At 42.0% G+C, this 22527-nt stretch overlaps 1 protein-coding gene across 1 annotated transcript; it reads left to right on the forward strand.

Moving 5' to 3' along the window:
* Positions 1–256: 256 nt before the first annotated feature.
* Positions 257–22498, forward strand: tbx21 (T-box transcription factor 21). Its single transcript, XM_084079346.1, has 6 exons — positions 257–1172; positions 11469–11623; positions 14424–14545; positions 15062–15220; positions 16234–16295; positions 16838–22498. Exons 1-6 carry the CDS (start codon positions 589–591, stop codon positions 17649–17651), a joined length of 1896 nt encoding a protein of 631 aa, XP_083935472.1. The 5' UTR covers positions 257–588; the 3' UTR covers positions 17652–22498.
* Positions 22499–22527: the final 29 nt, after the last annotated feature.

Consider the following 22527-nt stretch of genomic DNA (forward strand, 5'->3'; position numbering starts at 1 on the left):
TAATTTATAATTATTAAATTGTTTAGCCTATTTATTTATTTATTTTTTGTCTTAAAAAAAAACTTGTGTAGCCTACAGGACTAGACCCCCCCCCCCCCCACCACCACCAAGGACCAGTCCTGTGATTAAAGAGGGGCCGTCTCTGTCATCATGTGGAGCCTATCACGTCTTGCCTATATGCATCAGACACGCCTCCAAAATATTACCACTCACATGATGGATATATCATACACTAGAATGCTGGCCATGCGTTACAGTCACTGGTAGCGAAAAAAATAACAAATAAACAGACACGGCATCTAATTAGACGTTATGTGAGATGGTATGCGTTTTTAAATGATATAGGCTATAGCCTATATATTGATCATCTCTCTGCTGCTTCGCCTATAGCGAGTCAGTCACAGTTATTTGTGGAGAAAGAAACTTTTTTGACAGAAAGGTTGCTTCATGATTATTTTAATATTTTTTTGGCATGTGATTTCATTCAACCTAATTAACGGACTGTTTAGAAAGGAGTTGAACCCATGACATTACACGCTCATCCTCCTTGCGAGCAGCGGGGCTGCAGATGTTAACCTTTACCTCAGCATGTTGAATGGGACCGACGCGCAAACTTTCGGAAAGGACGCCGATCTCAACAACCACCACACTCACCACCTCCACCACCACCGCACCACCAAGGACTTAACGGACTTCAAGATGGGGATCCAGGACGCGAGGTTTTATTACTCCTCCTCGGACTCGTCGGGTCAGAGCGGACAGGACGCCCTGGCTCTATCCTACCACCACACGGAGGGGCAGACGGTCGGGGGCTTCGGTGCCCACCACCACCACCACCACCACCAGGCGGGCAGGTTTTACTCACAGTCCCTCGGCAGCAGCTGCCCGTTTGGCGGCGTGCGGTCGCCGGCTAGGAGCGCCAGCGGACAGGGTTACGGAGGAGAGGGCTTTGCGTCCGGTGGGAAGGAGGTTTATCACCCCGCCGCTGCTTCTCCGGAGAGTTATCCATCGGCAGCCTTCCACCACCACCACCACCACGGCTACCCGCGGCCCCTCTACCCGCTACCTGGGCTGCAGGTGTGCGGCAAGACCCAGACCCTCCTCAACAACTACCCGCTGTGGGCCAAGTTCCACAAGTACCAGACCGAGATGATTATAACCAAACAGGGCCGGTAAGTAGATATGAAAAAGTACTAGTCCCCAATTACGCGTGATGGTGTCCGGTTTATTTTTTATTTTTTTTAATTGTAAGCAACTGATCCTCCAATTGATTTGGGAACCACTGAAAGGGGTTTTCGTCAGGTGACCATGGTGGAAAAAGTATTCACATTTAGTATCAATACTGCAATGTGGAAATAGTTACAAGTAAAAGTCCGGAATTCAAAATTTGCTTGAGTAGAAGTACAAAAGTATTGGTATGAAAATGTACTTAGAAAGTAGAAAGTAGGCTACTTATTATGCAGAATGTCCCATTTCACAACTTTTCTAATAAAGTAGGCCTAATACAAAATAGTAGGCTACACATAAAAATGTATACAAATCATTTAGAAATAGCAGATCTACAAGCTCACAATGTGTCACAAAGCCACACATTGTGAGCTTGATCGGCTATTTTCAAATAGCCTAAATAGGGCTGAAGTGAAGTGGCTAATGCATGTTTTGTAATGATAATCAAAATCTACAAGTAACTTATATAGTCTTCAAATAATTGTAGTGGAGTAAAAAGTACAATATTTGCCTCTGAGTATGAGTAGAAGTAAAAGTATTAAAAATATGAAACACTGCAGTAAAGTAAAACATCCTCAAAAGTGCACTTAAGTACAGTACTTGAGTAAATGTAGGCTACTTAGTTACTTTACACCACTGCCAAAGTCCCAAAACGCGCGGTTGCCGCTTTTTTGTTTTTTTAGGCAACTGATTGATCCCAGTTGATTTGGGACCCACTGACTGAAAGGGGGCTTCGTCCGGTAATAGGGGTGTTGGCAAATGCAATTTGGTCCAAAGTTTAAGTTTTTAGCTCTCTCTCCCTCTCTCTCTCTCTCTCTCTCTCTCTCTCTCTCTCTCTCTCTCTCTCTCTCTCTCTCTCTCTCTCTCTTCAGAACTTTTTGGAATGTAAAGCGTTGGTTTCGATTCTCAGTTTAACACTCAGTCACCAATAACCTGATCAGTCTTCATTCATCGTTTGAGAATATGGCTAACATTCAGGTTTACTAAATTAACAGTTACAAACACTTGCAAAATGTGCATTCCGAAAAGCAATGACCTAGTAGCCAACAACTAAATTACAATTACACATTTTTAATCAATATAGGTAGGCCTACCACATTTATTTTATGGATTATTATTAAGTTATATTTTTTTCAAATCAAACTGCACTAAATATTTGAGTCAATGTAACGGTCCTGTTCATTTAAATGTAAGGCTGCAATTAAAGGCCCAATATAGCAAAGTAGGTCGAATAGGGCCTATTTCAATGGGGTTTGCATGTGGTATAACGTGTAAAACCTAACGGAAGTATAATTTCCATTTATCAAAAAAAAAAAAAAAAGCAAAAAAAAAAAACTCTTTATGCAACTTTTTATTAAGTACACTAATATTGTATCTCCTTTATGATTTTGAGAACAGGCGATGATTGTCTACTTAACCTGTAATTTGATTTCCATAATGCTGCAAATGTGATTCCAACACTCTTCAGGGGGGTTTCCTCATTACTCAAATAGGGATACACCTGTTGTGTGTCTACTATATATTGGGAAAGCATGTGTCATTTTTTACTTTGGCGTTTCAAAATTCCACTTCTAGGCTATTCATCAGGTCTTTTAAAAACAAAATATATTGCCTGTACTGAACGTGCGTAAAAAGGATTTTATATCCAATATAGGCCATTCACTGTGTTTAACAATAGACCTAATTATAAATGTTATTTAATAAAATGTAGAGGACATGTTCATTATCACAATTGCAGACTATTAGGTATCTATGACATGTTTGCATTGTGAATTCTTCAGTAGTCCCTTTGCTGTGTGTGTGTGTGTGTGTGTGTGTGTGTGTGTGTGTGTGTGTGTGTGTGTGTCACATTTGTGCATGTGTATGTGTATGCGCGTGTGTGTGTGTGTGTGTGTGTGTGTGTGTGTGTGTGTGTGTGTGTGTGTGTGTGTGTGTGTGTGTGTGTGTGTGTGCGCGTGTGCGTGCGTGTTCCATTTGAGTAACTAGTCCTAACAATAATAATGATCAACAGGTCATAATTAAAGTGATTCATTATACTTGCATGATTATGTATATTCCACCTAAAATACATATAGTCATATAGTCACTGCCCTCCATTCATCCACAAGCTAGCAATATCCACACACGCATGCAACCACATCTATGCACACACATTATACATAATATAATAAGTATAATAATAAACATAAGTGTATGACATTGTCACTGGCTGCTTCCATTACCAACAATAACAGCAATGCAATGTGCATTCAAGTGTGAGAGGACAAAGAAAGTATAAGTAAGTATGTAATAACTTTGTTATCCCAAATAAATTCAAGTGGTCGTGGAACACAAACAAGAGAACGAAAAACAGCAAACACATGACAGATCTTTAGCCACAACGTGCAAGCGACACAGGCATTCAAGTCACCAATGTCTGCAGTCAATCTTTCATGCTGTTAAAACCACAAACCCCATGTCCTCTTAAAATACTTGAATCTTGTCTATATGAATTATCTTCCTCATTCCTAAAAATAAGAAAAATACAAAAACAGATTCACACAGTTCCAAACTCTGAGCTATGGACATGTTAAACCAGCCTGAGCCCCTGTTCGAACCATACTGTAAACTTTGTCTTGCAGAAATTCCCATGGTTGTGCAGAAGTGTGACATCAAGTGGCAAAGAAAAAAAGCTATATTCTTTCCTCTCTCTCTCCTTAAATTTGCAACTTACCTTTTGAATACCATGAAAATTCAATGATTTCAAGAGAAATGTCTGGGGTCTGCAATGTTAATCAAAAGCTGCAGCAGCTGAGAAGACGAGAGAAAGAAGCAGAGGAGAGTTGGTTGTAGAGAGCAGGGTCTTACACTGCTGGGTCTTTAGATGGCCATGCTGAGAAGTTGAGGCACCTTTGAAGTCCAGGAAGCAAAAGGCTGGGTATCTCTTCTTTTTTTGATACGCTATCTTCACCTTCTGCTCTCCTCTGGTAGATGTCGAGTATATAGGCAGACAGGATCTCTTAGATGTTTGTTCAGGTCTTGGCCTTTGAAATCTACATCCATTCTGAGTCCTGTATAGCAAGTGGCTGAATTCTCAAACTCTTTTCAAATTTCCTCTCTGAGACAAGCTGAATTCATATGTAGATGCCAACAATAGTGAAACTTCATTGAATTGGTTGATTATGAGATAATAGATATTGTAGGTGGAGGAGATTAACAGAAAAATGTTAGTTTTCCAAAAAGAACAGGATTACTCATTTAAAACAATAAATATTTGTATTTCCTTCCATCCATTTTCATTTGTAAGTTCATTAGTTTCACAAGTTATAAAGTACTGTAACACTTCCAGCTTTATCTTTTGTTACAAAGAAATCACCCCACTATAAACTTGTGTTATCAACATAATTTGAAACAACAATTAAAAGTACAACCTGTTGTGATTATGTAATGCATGTCATTTAGTTTATTATGTAATGCGTTGTGCATGTAGAACATTAAAAACTGCAATATTTTGATAATTGGCCTTTGGCATAATTTGAACACTTTGAATGTATAACGACTGTTATCGATAAAATACAAAGCAGTCCAGTGTTTTTCTAGTTCCTTGAGCAATATAGGCTAGAGGTATTCGTAGGAGGATCTACAGTATGACATTTCTTTGTCATACTATATTACTCCTTTTCAGAGAAATAGATCAGAGCTTCACTTTGGAGTCAGAGCTTCAGATGCTCACACTCTGGTCCAGTGAACCCAAACCATAAGGTCTATACCACTTTCATGTCTCCCTGAGCTTCTAAGCAATGAAAGTACTTTGATTTCTGATTCTCCAGGATTAAATCCATTATAAATTAAAAGAATGGATATTGTATTTTTTGCATGCATGTTAGGAAAGTGGAAAGCTCTCTGTCTGTCTGTCTGTCTGTCTGTCTGTCTGTCTGTCTGTCTGTCTGTCTGTCTGTCTGCCTGTCTGTCTGTCTCTCTCCTCAAGAGAGAAACCTATTTCAAGGTTTTGATAGCATGACCTGACACTTCCTGTTCAGCTGTTTATGAGTGCATATGCAGCTTTTCGCAAGAACCTCTGCAGCCAATATTTTCAGAGGTAGCTTAACAAGTGCTTCCCCTTTCATTGACATTCATCCTGTCAAACTCTTTTGGCCGATTGAAATTTATGTACCGCAGGTGGTTCATTAGGTCAATTTATTGTAGTTTATATTAATTGTTTTAATTTATTGAGTGGAAAATAGCCTATGTCAACATATTTTTTTTGTTTTTAGACACATCAAACACATCAAGTTAAACAAGCATCACTCTTTCAAGCTGCTTTTGTATCATACATTATGACATGCTGCACTGCAAATTTGCAGTCTCAACATATAAATGTGCCGTAAAGCCTGAAGTCCTGTTTAAAGCATAGCCAACATAACAAACAGGATGCCAGGCAGTGTGAAAACCTCATGGAAAGCGTGCTTGTGTCCGGCAGCAGCTGTAGACTGGCATGTTTTTATCACAGATGATCGAGTGTACGTGCGGTGACATAAACTGGACGTGAACTCCTGTCTGGATGAATCAGAGGGTGCACTCAAGTAGAAACGTCTTCTCCCTGGTGAATATCCAGCCACTCTCCTCTTCGGCTTCACATCCCCAGGACAGGAACCCCCTCCTCCAGTCTCCCTCCCCCTTTATCTTTTTCCCTTTTTCTATAACCTCTGTTTTCCACCCGTCTGTGGTTACCCCTCCCAAGCCCTCGACCCCCCCCGCCGACACCACCCGACACGGTTTATTTTGATTTCTAAATGTCACTAACATTTGTAACGGTCTCTGAATTACTGACTGGCTCACTATATGCACTTGTGTGTTTCCATGGCATTGTGTATGATGGAGCACACAGACTTAAGCTATGAGTATTATTCACATGAATCACATGCACAAAACTTCTGGACCAGACAGAGAGAGCAGCCTTCCGTCCTATGTCATAGCCATCATCTTATCGGCGAATCATGATCGTAGATGTAAGAGGAGTCAGTAGATGAAGCGCTGCCTGTTAGCTATCTATTAAAGCAACTAGCACCGACAAAGTGGCCCCTCTGAGTAGGGGCACATCTAACCTCCATGTGCTTGTGTGCCAGCCTGTTCTAAGGGCAGGTATTGCAAAGTAGCTCACGCTAGCTAAAAATATTTTCATACAGCGTAGCAGGCAGTTGTTTGTTCCATTTCCTTGTGGTTGTAACTGTCCTTGTAAAAATATAACCATGCGATACACAGACAGTCATAGGCAGAGAGCGCCATGGCTTCTCTTACCACTGCTACCACACTGCCACTCGCAGCACTGTACCAATACGGCTCTGTTTTTCAACGGGCTGAACGCTGCGCTGAACGAAAACCCCATGAGCACCCCCCCAACCTCCCACATGCAAATACGCCTCTGCGTGGTGAATGGTGATGTCTTTGGTTTCCACCCAAACCCAGTTCTGATTTCCAATAAAAGGCCCTAGTTTAAGTAAGTATGACAATATCAGTGGAGGAAAATGCTTCTTCAAATCTACTTTCTAGATTTATCTCATAGAGTGTAGGAGGGCAGCAAGATACATTCATACCCAGAAATGCCTGCCGCCACCGGTTTCTGTTTTCACTTATATTAAACACTCTAGTGGAAGAAGAGACCTTTCACCTGTTCTGTGCTGCTTGCTAAAGAGCTGCTGCAATGATTGGATTTCACTAAGAACCCTGATAATTTGCTAAACTGCACTGAGACTCGAAGGCCCAATGGAGACCAGCCACAGCAGATCTTGTTTCTCCATCCATGAAAGATCAAGCACAGTTTTGGTCCAAAAGCACAGCCTTATGAGAAAAGGCCAAAATGTGACCGCATAGCAGCCACGCTTTTTCTTTTTCTGACTTTTTTAAAGTTGAAAATAGTTTCAGAAATACACTTATGACGTGGACTTCTTTTTATCAGCTGTCCGATCACAACTGTTCACGGACCTGCTCCTCGTCTGAGATGGTCTTGCTATGCCACGCTATTGGTCGGACGGTGTGAGACACACATTCAGACTACATACACAGTATTACACACACAGTTTTTGTGAAAAGAGAGAGAGATAGATAGATAGATAAATAGATGTTCAAACATGGCCAAAATAGTCGATGCCACACAGTGTGAGCTTGAAGATCAGCTATTTTTTAAATAGGGCTTAAGTGGTTAATATAAGTTTCCCTTGCTACCCATATGCATTCAATATACAAACACTTCGTAGTGCATACGTACACACACACACACACACACACACACACACTCATCATATGTGCACAAATATACACATGCATACACTCTAGGATGTGCCGAGGCCTCTTAACACGTCTCTCCTTGTACACTTTGGTTGTTTTTACGACACTACAGTTTGAAGTGGGGCCACAATTAATTTAAATGACCTGAATTTACATGGTCACGTCATACCAAAAAGTAACGATTGTTATAGTCTAGTTCTAATAAACACTTTTGGTGCAACTTAGACACATCATCAGTGATGTATCCTGGGTTCAACATCAGACACCCTTGCCCAGGCAACCCAGCCGGGGTTGATCGGGCCCCGGCTTGTGTTAAGTAGCTTGTGTGGTCCACGGATCCCCCGCTTGGTCCACAGCCATTATGCTTAATTTATACATTTATTAATGATTTATTTATTTATTTTGGACATAACTAATATATGGGATTATACTTCCATATATATTAATATTCTAACCTTATTTAATTAATCAGATTACACATTCCTAATTAAGGTAATGACTATAGATAAGACATGGCAGTACAGCAGGGCAGCTAAGGGCAGAGAACAAAAATTGGCTTAGATTATAGCATACATGAAGTGATTAAATAAAAGGGTTTAGAATTAGAAGATGTTATACATGAACTGATTAAGTAAATCTTAGGTCTGGGTGTTTCAGAGCAAATTAACTCAAGACGCAATTTCAGATTGAACTAGAAAAGTGTGACCCTCTGAGCACAGGGTTGGGTGGGCAGGTTGCCTACCCAAGGCCCGCAAAGTTTGGAAGGCATTCAGCCAATTGCAATGGAACCTGCAAAATCTGACTCATACTTATCTTGATGACTGCAGAGATAATATGGACCGATTTGTGTGAGGTTTGGACAATCTGCAGGAGTAGTAGCAAAATGGCAGAAAATATATAGTTATAGGCCAAAAAGCGAATTGGCCTGTTATAGCGCTACCATGAGGCCGATTTGAAAGTAGGCCAGTAGGTTCTTACATGACCTACTGGGAGTGTGCGTGCACAGTTTCACGTGGATCGGTCAAACGGTGCCGGAGATCTGCTGTTCACACAGACACAGACGGGCAGACAGACTGGAGAGGATAAAAAGAAATGTTAAGAGGGAGGTGTTTTTCTTAGAGAATTTGGGGATAATCCGCCTAACCCCCACAGACACCAACCACCAAAACTAGAATTGTATATACTAGCACTTGCGGCTTGGGGTTATTGTGCTCTTCCCCTCTCTCTCACCGACTGAGCTCAGACACAAAACAGTGGTAATTTGTATTGATGCTGGGCATTTCCTGTCCATAGAGTCAGCCTGATCGCCAGAGAATTAGTATACATTGCACGGATTTGTGCACGTCATTCCGTGCATAGTCGCCTAGAAACCCCCAAATTCCGTGCATATGTACGGGGAGTCCCACGGTGGGCGTAACCAGTCGCAACCCGGAAAAAACAGGAAGTAGAGCAGTCCCCACAACAAAATTTACGATTCTGTGCCTATCGGTACGTAACTCAAACGCCGCTGAGTAGGCTCAAGGGAATGTCGCTATGTTCAGGACGGCAACTCGCGCGCTTTAGCGCGCTCGGTGGTCCTTCACAAAGCGACAATTCCCTTGAGACTGCGCGGCTCCGAAATGGTTTAGTCACAATGGGGGAGATGCGAGGCGGCTATGCACGGAATTTGTGGTTTTCCAGTAGTCTATGCACGGATTTTGAGAAACGCTGAAAAACGTTCAATGAGAACGTTTCCTCTGGCGATCGGGTTGCATAGAGTATATGGACATATCTCCACAGACACAGATAGACAGACACCACCACAACTTGAAGTTTATATACTGTATAGAATGTGTAAGAAAACACAGCACAAAGCTTGCTGCGGTTAGTGCTGACAACACGTTGTAAAGTGACTCATTAATCGGTGTGTTTAGGTTCCAGTACCCCCTACCCAGCATTTGCCAGGTTATTGTGTGGGTGAAATAGGCTCCCATCCTTCACTCTCTCTCCATCCCTCCCTCCCCGTCTCCCTCTCCCTTCTCCCTATCACTCGCCCCTCTCCCTTTCTCCCTCTTTCCCTCATAATCTGCAGCATCATATGCAATGATAGCATGAATGGATAATGGGTCCAATTGTGAATGTTAAAGGAGTTATATAATTTAGTGTACAGTAGAGAAGGGAGAACCACTCAATCAAAACTAATGTTGTGGTAGTATTCTGCAGCCACGCTGTGCCCTGCATTCTAGATGTGGACAGTGGATGTATGCGTCTAGTGTGTGTGTGTGTGTGTGTGTGTGTGTGTGTGTGTGTGTGTGTGTGTGTGTGTGTGTGTGTGTGTGTGTGTGTGTGTGTGTGTGTGTGTGTGTGTGTGTGTGTGTGTGTGTGTGTGTGTGTGTGTGAACTGTGGGTGTGAGCATGCATCCAGTAAATGTGTGCACGTGTGCATTTGTGTCTCAGTGCGTAATGTGTGCCTTGTGCATGCTGATGTGTGTGTGTGCAAGTGTGTGAATACCTTTTTCACAGTGTTTGTTTGTCCCAGCTTCCTCTTGCTTGCCTCTGTGCTGAATCGCCTGGGGACAGCCTGACCTCTCTCTTACCTCTTCTCAGTGACGGCCTCTGTGATCAAAATCAGTTCGTCCAGTAAACCTCCAGCAATCAGACACTGCTTCTGGGACATCTTTTATTAACAGCAACATAAAATATTCACCTATGCTCCCTTACCCTGCCTTGCTCACACACACACATACAGTACAGTAGAAACTCTGCGCCATCCCTTCCCCCATTGCTTGCACTCTGCTCCTTTGGTCGGTGAACCGAAGACAAACAGTTCATGGTAGTTGTGCGCCGAAAATAGCAGATCTACAACCTCACAACGTGTTGCACCGCGACACGTTGTGAGCTTGTAGATCTGCTATCTTTGATGTGTGACCCCGTTGGACGACAAAATATATCAGACTTTTAGTACAGGCAGGTGAACACATTGAGTCCATGCCCCATTTGCCACATCTGCACACAATGAGCCCCTCTAGAGTCTCTTCATTCGTGTAACCTTTTGTATTGATGAATGTGTTTAACCTCATTTACACGTTTCACAGGGTAGCCATGTGTCCCTAGTGAAAATAGGATACCCCACCCTTACGGACAGATCTGCTGTCTTGTGATTGAGCTGCTAGAATGTCTGCATACAGTGGATGGAAGAGGGGAGGTGGGGACTCCCTCTCACCCTCAAGTTTTTGTTATTGTGGTTTGAGAATGATGACTTGAGATTGAGAAGTGTCCCATTTGTTGGACAAACTCAGTGCAAACTGTACAATCAGAGCCAGTGGTTTAAAAGATAATTGTGTGATGTCAAAAACATAAGATTGAGAAATACTATCAATGTTATGAAAGGACTGTGAAAGTGTGTAAATTGCTCATTAGAGTGGTTTTCTACAGCGGTGACATGTTTTGAATGATCACCTAAAACCCATGTTTTTGGGGGGTCTGTCTCACCCTATCTAGTGCTGAAGTGAAGGGGGGGGCATAATGGGATAGTTTATGGTAGATTATAATAACTAGACCTACTCGAGAGACGGGGACCATGCAAGTTTGGAATGCATGCCCCACCCGGTTATGCAATACCCATCCCGTTGTACCTGTTGCCAAGAGTACTCGCTGTACCCGCTGTTAGAGAACCCAGTGAAGTACCCGTTTCCACAATTATAAACGGGCACTACCCTACTTGGGAATGATGCAAGTTGGGAAGGCATGCCCCATTTGTTTATGCCGTACCCGTTGTACCTTGTTGCACCCATTCTATAAACATGATCCAAACTGTGAATGCCTGAATGTGAATATGATCGTCTCATGGTATTGTCCTCGCTGCACTGTAAAATCTACACACACAATTTAACTTAATTTAACTCTGAGAACCATATGGTCCCATTCACATTTGTGTACTCTCTGAGTTACAAATGGATGTATCAACACTGAGGATTTTACTGTTTGTGTCTGTCTAGGAGGATGTTTCCCTTCCTGAGTTTCAACATCAGTGTGCTGGACCCCTCTGCCCACTACAATGTCTATGTGGATGTGGTTTTGGCAGACCAGCATCACTGGAGGTACCAGGGAGGCAAGTGGGTCCAGTGTGGCAAAGCAGAGGCCAACATGCCAGGTGAGCTCAGGAACAAAATGTAACATATCTTGTCATCCTGATATACTATATTGGCACATTAATTATGTTGGTTGGCAAGCTAAATCTGTGACCTGGAAAACATACTGTAGCACAGTGACATTTAGCAAAACATTTTCTAAATGTAGGCTTAACCAAAACTCTGGTATGCACATACCAAAGTGCATCCCAAAAGTTGTATCCAACCATTAACATTATAGATACTTAGCTATAACATTATAGCTATTGTTAGCTATAACATTATAGCTATTGTTGCTAACGTAATATTATTGTAGCTAACGTTAACTGTTTAAACATCTGAGAATATAACTACATCCCTGCATTATTATATTAAAAGCACATTGGTACTTATATTTCATTGCACGCACACTAACAAAAAATACCCCACAAAACTACTTACATTGGGATGTCCAGCTGGCCTCACACTGAACTAATCATGTACTAGGCCTACTACTGCAGGCAGTGTTGCCAGATGATTTTGCGAGAGAAATAAGCAACCAGGTCTATGAAAACAAGCGACTAGGCCACATGAGCACTTATATACACCTACTTATATTATATATACACTGATATACGTACATTGGCTATTTGAAAATAGACGATCTACAAGCTCACAACGAGTCGCATCGTGACACGTTGTGAGCTCTAGTCTGGGGACAAATACTTTAGTTTGGAGGTTCTTGACATGACATTTTTTGACTCATAGAGTTATATAAGGAATCTCTGGTTTAAACAATAATCCCAACATTTGGAAACAAGCCCAAATAAGCAACTACTAAAAAAAAACGCAAAACCAATATTTACAAGCGACTTCATAGAAAAACAAGCCCGAAGTCGCTTATAAGTAGACATGGCAACACTGACTGCAGGCACTAATTGACCACACCTGGCTTGCATGAATAATGCAGAGGCCTGCAGTGTTACATAAATTAAATGAACTAGACCATACCCGGTCGACGCATCCGTGGGGGGATATGCGCACATGATCTGGCAACCCGGGAGGCAGTTCGTCCCATAGCTGGGCAGCCCCGTAACCATGGAGACAGTGTTTTACACATAAACGCTAATAAGAAGCTGAGATTTGATGAAATAGAAAAACGGGCTTCACAGTTAAGTTCAGATGGTAATGGTCAATGGCTGTGTGCAAAATCAGAGCAATTGGTCGAGCCACTGAGGAGAACTGGGTAGCTTCACCTACTCCCACTACAGACGTTACTAGAATTATAGTAGGATAGCAAATGAAATTGCCTGACTCAAAAATACTACTTAGCCTACTTAAATTAAGCATTTAACACAAAATGCCAGTCTGATGATATATGCAACATAAATAATAAACAATATTACTGGCCGTTTGTACAACACCTGCCTGTGTTTCCGAGGCCTATGCCTTGTAGGAAGTTGGAAATTTAACTTTATGGAAAATAGCATTTCTATTTAATTTAATTATTTGAATAAAGATCCTAATTTCTACATAGATTAAATCCTTTACAGCATATGATTTACACTCATCTTTTGCACTTTTCTCTCATTTAGTAAAGTTTACTAATCTATTAACCATTTTTTAATACCATTAGCTTCCAATCATTAAGTTTTCACTTTTTCATGTCACAGACCCCCACATTGAGTTACATTAAAGCCATGGACCAGATTTTGTCCTAGGGACACGGACACTTAAATATGATTTCAATTAAATCAAACTATATAAAATCATATATTAATAATAATTGTGGAATAATGGACAACCGGTAATATTGAAACATAATTTGTTAGCATAGTCAATCATACCAAATTTGGATAGTAACAATTTAAACTTTTCTTAATTTTTCTGGAGACCCACTGACTAGACCACTGGGGGTTTCCCAGACCCCACTTTATCAACCGGACACTGTCACATCATTTTGAGTGATGCAAGAGAGCATTAATTTACTCCATCAAGTGAACACAGTATTTATGACTACTTGTACTTGTTTCAGTTTCATTTAATCTCTCTCACTCCAGTACGTGGGTGGTGTCTCCCTGCAACTATTTGCTTTTCTGTTCACACTACGGAAAAGTATATAGAGGGTTCGATTTGTAAAAAAATAAAGTTATTCAAGCCCTATATACAGTACTTCTTCTTACAGCAAATAGTGAAAATATATCCCCTCAAAATACCCCCCCACACCTCCCCCAGAGGAAATATCAAAAGCCGAGGTATGGCTTTCCCCCTAGCAAATCGAACCCTGAGTTATCTGGAGAGTCATCCAGGCAGGCTTTTGTGTCTACATTTTTCTGAATGGCAACAGTTTTACCACAGTAATAAAAAGTGGGTGAGAGTGCATGGTGTTGTGGCTACAGGTGACAGCTGATGTGTTAAAGTGGTGGCTGTGACACAGTTTTGCTAAATTATATTCAGTGTTGTGAACAAGGTTAGTGGATCATTGTGGTAACTGGGGACATTCATGTGACATCACTCTCAAATCACCTCCTGAGTTTCCTGTGATTTCCAGATTTAACTTGAGTGAGTGAACTATAGGCTACTACTGCAAGTGTTTTTACATAACTAAGTCCAGTTTCTGAAATATAAAATCATATCATACGGTACAGTGTTGTTACATGAGACGGCGAAAACGTCAGTGATCACTTAACCTATTTCATACTTCATCAGATCAGCAGATCTACAAGCTCACAAACGCATTGCATTGCGATAATGACATGGCCAAAATAGAGTCAGGTTGAAAGTGGTCGAGACAACTATACTGAATACTTATAACGTGTTTTGATTTTGCCACTCTACCAACAGGCAACAGGATGTACATGCACCCGGACTCTCCTAACACAGGAGCTCACTGGATGAGACAGGAAGTGTCATTCGGCAAGCTGAAGCTCACCAACAACAAAGGCAGTTCTAACAATGTGGCACAGGTACAGTACTGTGCATGTGCTGTCCTCTCTTCCTGCATGCTGTCTTAAACCATTTTCATTTTGTATGTCTATCACTTTACAGTAAGTCCTCTTCCTCTTTTTAAGCTACGTAACAGGAAACATTTTAAAAAACAGCCATGTGAAACCTGCTATAATCTAAATTAAACATACATATTGTTTTTTTTTGGTTCGCTTTTTGTCCCTACTGTAAAACAACCTGCTTTGTCATAAAATAATAATAATAATAATAATAATAATAGTAATAATAATAATAATAATAATAATAATAATTTAATAATAATCCTCATCATCAAATTATATATAGGCTAATATAGAGTTTTCACAAGCTTGGTCCTAATAAAACTAATAAGATTAGTTTTGGGATCTTGACTTTTAATGATTTCCATTACATTTTCTTGTGATAATATTCTGTCACCTCATCTTTAGTATAGGCCAATGGAGAGATTTAGTCATTTATTGTCATTGTACCATTGCCTTTGCATTCGGCAACTCTAGATGATTGTGCTCCAGTCACTCCACAAGTACCAGCCTCGCCTCCACATCGTGGAGGTGAAGGAGGACGGTACAGAGGAGCCCTACCTCTCTGCCAAGGCCCAGACCTTCATCTTCCCCGAGACACAGTTCATTGCAGTCACTGCCTACCAGAACGCTGATGTGAGTAATTAAAGAGACACGGATTAGCACATGAGTGTTGTCAGGTTGCAGATATGCTATTTTATGCCAAGTATTCACCAATTATGACATGCCCAGAATAGGGATGCTAGGGTTGATTGATTGATTAAACTGAATACTTTATTAGCAGTTTGCAAAAAAAAAGCAAAGGAAAATACAATTCAATTCAAGGTCTGATAAGAGGATTATACCCAAAAAAGTGCTATGGCTTGTTTCCATGTTGAAAACATGTTAGCAATGTGGTCTCTTTGAACAATTCTGTTTGTATCTGGAATAGTCTATGTGAATTATAATCTTTGACGATTATCATTTTAAATTGTGATTATGATTTTGTTCAGAGTCTAGGCCTCATGCAATACAAAAAATGAACAAAAACTTTCCTGCAGCATTCCTGTCCTCATCTTGGCAGTGGAAGACTTAGCTTCTGTTTGTGTTTATTTTTTTATGAGGGGTTGTGAGTAAAAAAAACAGCTTTGGTATAGGCTAAATATATGCCCAATGAGTTCATATCAAGATCTCGAATGCAACCTCCATACGTTCTAGGATCAATGATTAATAGCAGAGCCTTGTTTAAGGGAGATGGATTTGATTTATGCATGTAGGCCTCATGAATAAGTACTGTAAGTGGTATTTGTAGAATACCAGTGTCTTTATGGACTGCTACGTACTTGTCAAACACCCCGACAACAACAACATCAACGGCTGTGTAATTTCACCTCCCCTGACCCCCATAGCTCATGAGTTACAGTTAAAAATACATTGTGTAATACTTCAAAGAGTTACCGTACACTGACATGAAAAAGACATGGTGTGTTGTGTGATAGACACGTTTACCCCACCACTAGGAATAGAAATGCACCCACACCCATGCGCCAGACGCAGCCATTCCCATGATCAGAAAAGAAATCACACGTTATCCTCATTAATAATTACTCTCACTCACTCTCTCTCTCTCTTTCACATGCCTATCCCTATAAAACACTCTCCTAACACAGATCACTCAGCTGAAAATAGACCATAACCCCTTCGCTAAAGGCTTCCGGGACAATTACGACACGTAAGTAAGCCAGAAAATAACTGAATTAATAAAAGAGTAGCACCTTGGCTGAGAATATTTGAACTTTTAACCCCTTTAGTATGCACAGTGAAATCCCCAGTGTTCATTTAACCCCATTTGTACACTGTCAATAGTTAAATGAACACTCAGGATTTTACAGAGTGTGTAAATAAGAGGTACTGTAGGGCGTGGACACTGATGCCACATAAATGTCCAGGCCCCTCCTGCCATATTATGTTCTTAATATCTAAATTAATACGTGTGAATATTGTGCGTCTGTGCTGTGTGGCTGTGAGTTAAAACACTTGGGTATATAGCTTGAGGTTTTGGCAGGAAATAACACCTTCTCCTTCCTCTTCTTCTCACTCGCTTTTTGCCTTACCTCCCTGCTGCGCCCACGTGTGCACACACAAACACACACACACACACACACACACACACACACACACACACACACACACACACACACACACACACACACACACACACACACACACACACACACACACACACACACACATGTCCCCTCCTTCCTCGCCTAGGCTGTATGCTGCCCCCGAGTCAGACCGCCTCACCCCCTCCCCCACCGAGAGCCAGCAGCTGCTGCCGGGGACCTGCTACTCACAAAGCTACCTCTCTGAGCAGTACATGAGCCCGCTGCCCCAGAGCCGCTTCTACAGCCGAGAGCCCGTCGGCATGGCCCAGCAGTCCAAGGACCCTTCCTCCAGCCCTGGCCCCCACAGCCGCTGGTACCTGTCCCCACAGCAGAGCGTGGCTCCTGGTCGATTCGACTTTGGCTCCTCCTACGAAGGCGACTTCTCCAGCAACGGCTTCTACAAGCCCTTCCCCCTGCAGACGTCGGCCCATCACCACGCCCTGGGCTACTACTCAGACCACCCCTTCGCCTCCGCCAGCGGGGCCTCTTCGGCGGGCTGGAGCTCCGGCCGCCCCTCCCCCCAGTACCTAAGTCACCCCGGCAAACCCGGCTCCGGCCTGGGCTGGTACAGGCCCATGTCGTCGTCGTCATCTTCCTCGCCCTCCTCCATGTCTCCCAGCAACCACAGGCTCCACCACGTCTCTCTGCTGGAATCGCTGAGACCAGCCCCGCTGCAGGACAAATCCAAAGAGAGTGTGGTCACCGCGGTGGAGGATGACCCCTGGCTGGAGCCGCCCTCGGTCAAATCTGTGGACTCGACCGACTCGGGCCTATTCGAGGGTGCAGCGGGTGAGAACAAGAAGAGGAGGGTGTCGCCCTACACGTCCAGTACCGAGAACTCCCCAACCACACGCACCGGAGAGGTATGCGAGAAGGACAGTGGCAGCGACACCGGCTACTACGGCTTTTACACCCACTAAGGACCCCATGCTCCACTGTCGTCTCCACCCCAGCCATTCCCGGTGTCCACCCTCCTCCCACCCTGGCTATGCCAGGTTCTCCCCCATGGCCATGTGTGTGTGTGTGCCTGTTTGTCTGTCCAGTTGAGGGCGTGACAAAAGGCACTGGCTCGAACACGAATCCAACCTCCCACTGGCTGCATACAGGGTCACATTATAGAACTCAACTATTTCAAGATTCAAGAGGGTTTAATTGTCATTCAGTACAATAATGTTATACCTCCATGGGTCCACACAGGGTGGCAAGTCTGTCTGTAAAAGTCCCCTCTCTAAGTGTCGTCGGTTGTTTAAAAAAAAGGACGTTTTTAAGGTTCATGTTGAATTTAGAGATTGGTCAAAGAGCCTAGTAAATCTGATTGGCCAAAGAAGCTGCCTCAGAGAAACATAAAGGCAAAGCAGACATGTAGACGTGTGAATTAAGGCCTTCAAACAGCTTTTCTTGTGGAGAAGACTTCCGCACGCCCAGTCAGTCTCAGAGCAGGTGCGTAAGCGACAAACAGTAGGATATCAAAGTAGGAGAGGCTTTTCTTAAAATGAAGTGGTCCGCACACCTGCTAGCTGACAGACCTCTGTTCATTGTCTCCGCCAGGCGGAAGGCATGGCCGAAACTATGTTTTGCACCCTGTCTGTCTGTCCGTCCGTCCGTCCGTCCGTGCACGGCACCGTACTCCTACAGATTGTGTCCAAACATCACGCAGATCGGTACACATTATCTCTATCCACCTGTTTCTTGGCTGTGTGTTTTCCACTTCCTGTCGGATTTCATTGGATATCATTAGTCATCTGACCGGTTTCATTGGATTTCATTGGATCAAAAGACAGGAAGTGGAACACAGTGAAAAGCCTAGGAAACAGGTGGATAGTCATGTGATCAAGACGGAACTGTCCACATTTTCATATTCCATCCTGATTGGCAAATTCCAAACATTGCTGGCCCACAATAACCTAGCTTACCTGGCGGAGACCTGTCTCAGAGGAGCACTTTTTCTAGTTCCCTATCATACTCCCTTTGCCTGTCTCTCTTTCTGTTTCTATCACCCTTCCGCCTTTCTCTGTCTCTATTTCTCTATCTCACCCTTATGCTTTTCCCTCAGCCTCACCCACACACTCACCAAAGCCAATTTCAGTTTCCCTCATATTGTAGTAGAACTCACTACTCTCTTGTGTCCTGCCAGAGCATTTCTGATGCAGCGCCCTCCAGTGACAGCAGCATTGCATTGCAGGCTCATAGAGATGACTGCAGAGGCCAGCATGTGAAATTGAAATAGAGGTGAAGGGAGCTTAGCAAGCACATGGTTTAAAACGCTGCTGCTAATCTCTCTCAACCCTGTCCCTGTTGGAAGACAGCCTTGCGTGTGTGTGTGTGTGTGTGTGTGTGTGTGTGTGTGTGTGTGTGTGTGTGTGTGTGTGTGTGTGTGTGTGTGTGTGTGTGTGTGTGTGTGTGTGTGTGTGTGTGTGTGTGTGTGTGTGTGTGTGTCCTGTATTTATCACTTGTGATTGCATTATGTTTCAACAGCCATAGCAGAAATAGCAAAACTTGTCAGATAATCACAAACGAACAAACACATATCTCACAGACATACCCAAGTATAGACTCACAGTAGCTATGCAACCACTTTTATACCTGTTCAGCATTTCAAACATACGTTGCCGTCGGACTGAAGCCTTGTAGCTTGTAGACCTGCTATTTTCGCTATGCTTTTGTGTGACACTCATTTGTTTATACCGGGGTAATGTCTGCATTCCGACATCTCGCTACTCCGACTAGTGGCTTCCGCGTGCGGTTAGGGTTAGGGTTAGGTACAGGGTTAGTTAACGTCGGAAAGGCGACATGTCGGAAAGGCGACATGTAACCGTTTATACCGAACAGCCACAACATTCATTTTCACATTTTACAGACGATTGACAAAGGAAAACACAAATTATGTAACAGTTTACACGGCCAACATCATAACAGAAAGACTAAAATAGAGGATAGATCTAACATCTTTCTTAGAACAGTTGTTCATGCTAGTGTTGAGCACGATTTCGTCCCTGGTAGTTTGCATTACAGGGTGAAAAAGGGCTTCACTGTAATAGAGGCCAAGCTGTGTGCAACAATCAATCAATCAGTCAGTCAGTCAGTCAGTCAATCAATCAGAAAAAGCCATACACACAGACAAACAAACACAAACACAAATGATGACCATGATCAATAATGGCATTAAAAGCATGGTCCCTACAGACAACACAGCCAAGAAATCATTACCGGTAATGGGGACTGTGCTGGCTTGAAAACAAACACATACCCTCAGTAGTATGTTAACAGAAGCGTGTTACCTACTGTATATACTCAACTGAAGTATTGTTTCAGTACGATTTTCTGCATGTGTTGATTTCCTAAAATAAATGATCTCATTGGGTAGAGCACCAGTGCAGCAGAAGGGCTTGAACAGCAGGTAAAAAGTAGGTCAGCTGCGACAGCTACATCTGTAGGTAAACGGGCAAGGTCTTGTTGTCACCCCCACAACCAGGAAGCACAAAGTGACCAGACAGACACGCATTTCCTCTGTAGTCTCTGGGTCTATCATGTGGTGACACTGTTTGACATGTGGTCCCACACTCTCAGACCATGTGACGGGCTGCAGTCACGGCCGATAAGCGCCCCACTCCTCACTTTTCACCAGGTGTGCTAATGACCTCAGACAACCCAGGGCAACAGACAGACAGAGTCTATATTCCCTTTTCGTTTTTTAACTTAGTTTGTGTGTAAAGGGGTTTTAAATGGCTGATAAACAAAACCCATGTCTTGATAAATACCAGGGAACTTGGTGTGCAAACTGCAGCTTGGTTGATTTTAACATGGTTAATTCAAAGCTGATGGAAACCAACATTTGATGGATTTGTAATCCTGGAAAGGCAATAGCCTGCCACTGGTTTGGCAGGCAACATAAACAGACAGGCAACACTGCTGTATCTGATACAAGTGCCACAATCTGCACTTAATAAATGACAATCTGCCATTAAAACATACTGTAAACCTCAACAATAATTCACCCTAGGAACAACTTGGTTAAACTATGGGTAAGATTTTATGTAAATTATAATTGTAAAAAGAAAAAAAAAGTTTTAAACAAATGCCAGCAAATAACTATGATGATATATGCCTTATTGTGGTTGTTTTCTATTGTACTTGTGAGTTACAACTTTGAAAAGAAACAAATGTGAGCCCTTTTTTCTGCTAAAACTGAATTTATATATACTGTACAAACTGTTGAACAGTTGGTTATATCATGAGAAGGAGACAGATCAAATGACACATTAGTGTCACACACTGATGGGACAATCAGAATTGTCTTCTGGAACACACTGCATTGTTCCCTAAGCCCGATTTATACTTAGTCGCACGACAGAGTCTAAATCTGAAAATACAGGTGGATACCTCCCCTACACAGCACTTAGTTTTCTCAACATGAAAAAAGGACACTATGCTGTATGACAGTGGAGTGTTTACCTGAAGTGTTAGAAGAAAAAAGAAAAGAAAAGAAAAAATAGATAATGTTAAGTGTTGTAATGAAGTGTAATCCTATGCTGGAGAAAGAATGGATATAATGAACAGTTGACACATACACTTAAAAAATGTATATTGCTCATGTAAGATTTCTAAAATGTTTTATTTTTACCCTCTAACTTGACTGTTATGCTATGCCAGGATGAGCGAAAGAGGTTCTTAATATATCTTAACTTGGGCGTTCTGTGGAAAGTTAGTTTTAGTTTTTTTAAGTGCAATTAAAATAAATGTTAATTGGTTTATAATTTATTATAATAGTATTGGAAGCAACAAAGGGAATCTTTGATTTGATCATTTGCCACAGAGAGTGGGTTTTGCTTTGTGTCTTGTGTTATGGTACATTATTTGCCATGAATGACAAACTGAACATGCACTAACGTATCATTTTGGTCACCTCAGGAATGGCCCCTGCTGGAAATGAATCCAACAATCTCAGCCAGAACAATCCCCATAAATAAATAAAATAAAAAACAATTCCTGAGGTTATTACTGTATTAGTATTACAAAGTCCTTACATTTAGGACTCCATTCCCCTGCAAGAAAATTCGTTTTTGTGGATGTGTAGAAATGGGTCTTCTTTGACAGTATTTGACAGTTAAGTAATGATGATCAAAATTGAAAGAGAGAGACACACTGGGGAGAGAGATCAGTGCAGTGAGATGATCACAGGCATGTGAATTTTAGTTTCTGTTCTATGTGCATTGTTTGTGTAAAGGGGTGAGTTATTTTGCCTCGCACACTAGGTTTGTTTCAATTTCAGTCTCTGTAAGTTTTCTCAGTAGAGACGAGTTGGATGATGATTCAGTAATGCAGTAAATAATTTCATGCAAAATATTGTATCAAATGGAAATACATATAACCATCGAACAAAAACGTTTGGACATTTGTGTTTTTATACTGTTGGAAAGCATGGTGCCCCACTTGTTACTGATAGACGCAATCCACCAAACAATTAGCAGTCAATAGCAGAGATTAGGCAAATTATTCAGGGGTGCAACCCACAAGCTCAGCTGTGCTGCTCCCACAAATGCATGTTCCTTACAAATGGGGCACCATTTAAAAGGGAAATAAACAGGCTTACCAATGTTGTATAAAAGTTATTGCCAAGAAGCATTGTTACAACAGAGACATATTCTACCAAACACAAATTTCCAAACTTCTTGTTCGATGTTTGAGTTTATTGTTTTGCAATGAATAACACAAATAGCAGAAGCTTTCGTGGGGAAAATGTTTATTTATTAAAGGTGGTATACGTGTATTGTACTGTAGTCTTCTTTTTGTCTCGTT

This window comes from Gymnoscopelus microlampas (assembly GCF_963454915.1).
Source record: "Gymnoscopelus microlampas genome assembly, chromosome: 14".
Taxonomy (NCBI): domain Eukaryota; kingdom Metazoa; phylum Chordata; class Actinopteri; order Myctophiformes; family Myctophidae; genus Gymnoscopelus; species Gymnoscopelus microlampas.

Excerpts from the sequence above, each read along its gene's own strand:
- tbx21 (XM_084079346.1), top strand. The coding sequence starts at position 589 with ATGTTGAATGGGACCGACGCGCAAACTTTCGGAAAGGACGCCGATCTC. Across the intron at positions 14,546-15,061 it reads GTTCTAACAATGTGGCACAG|ATGATTGTGCTCCAGTCACT; the intron begins GTACAGTACTGT and ends CGGCAACTCTAG. Across the intron at positions 16,296-16,837 it reads TTCCGGGACAATTACGACAC|GCTGTATGCTGCCCCCGAGT; the intron begins GTAAGTAAGCCA and ends TTCCTCGCCTAG.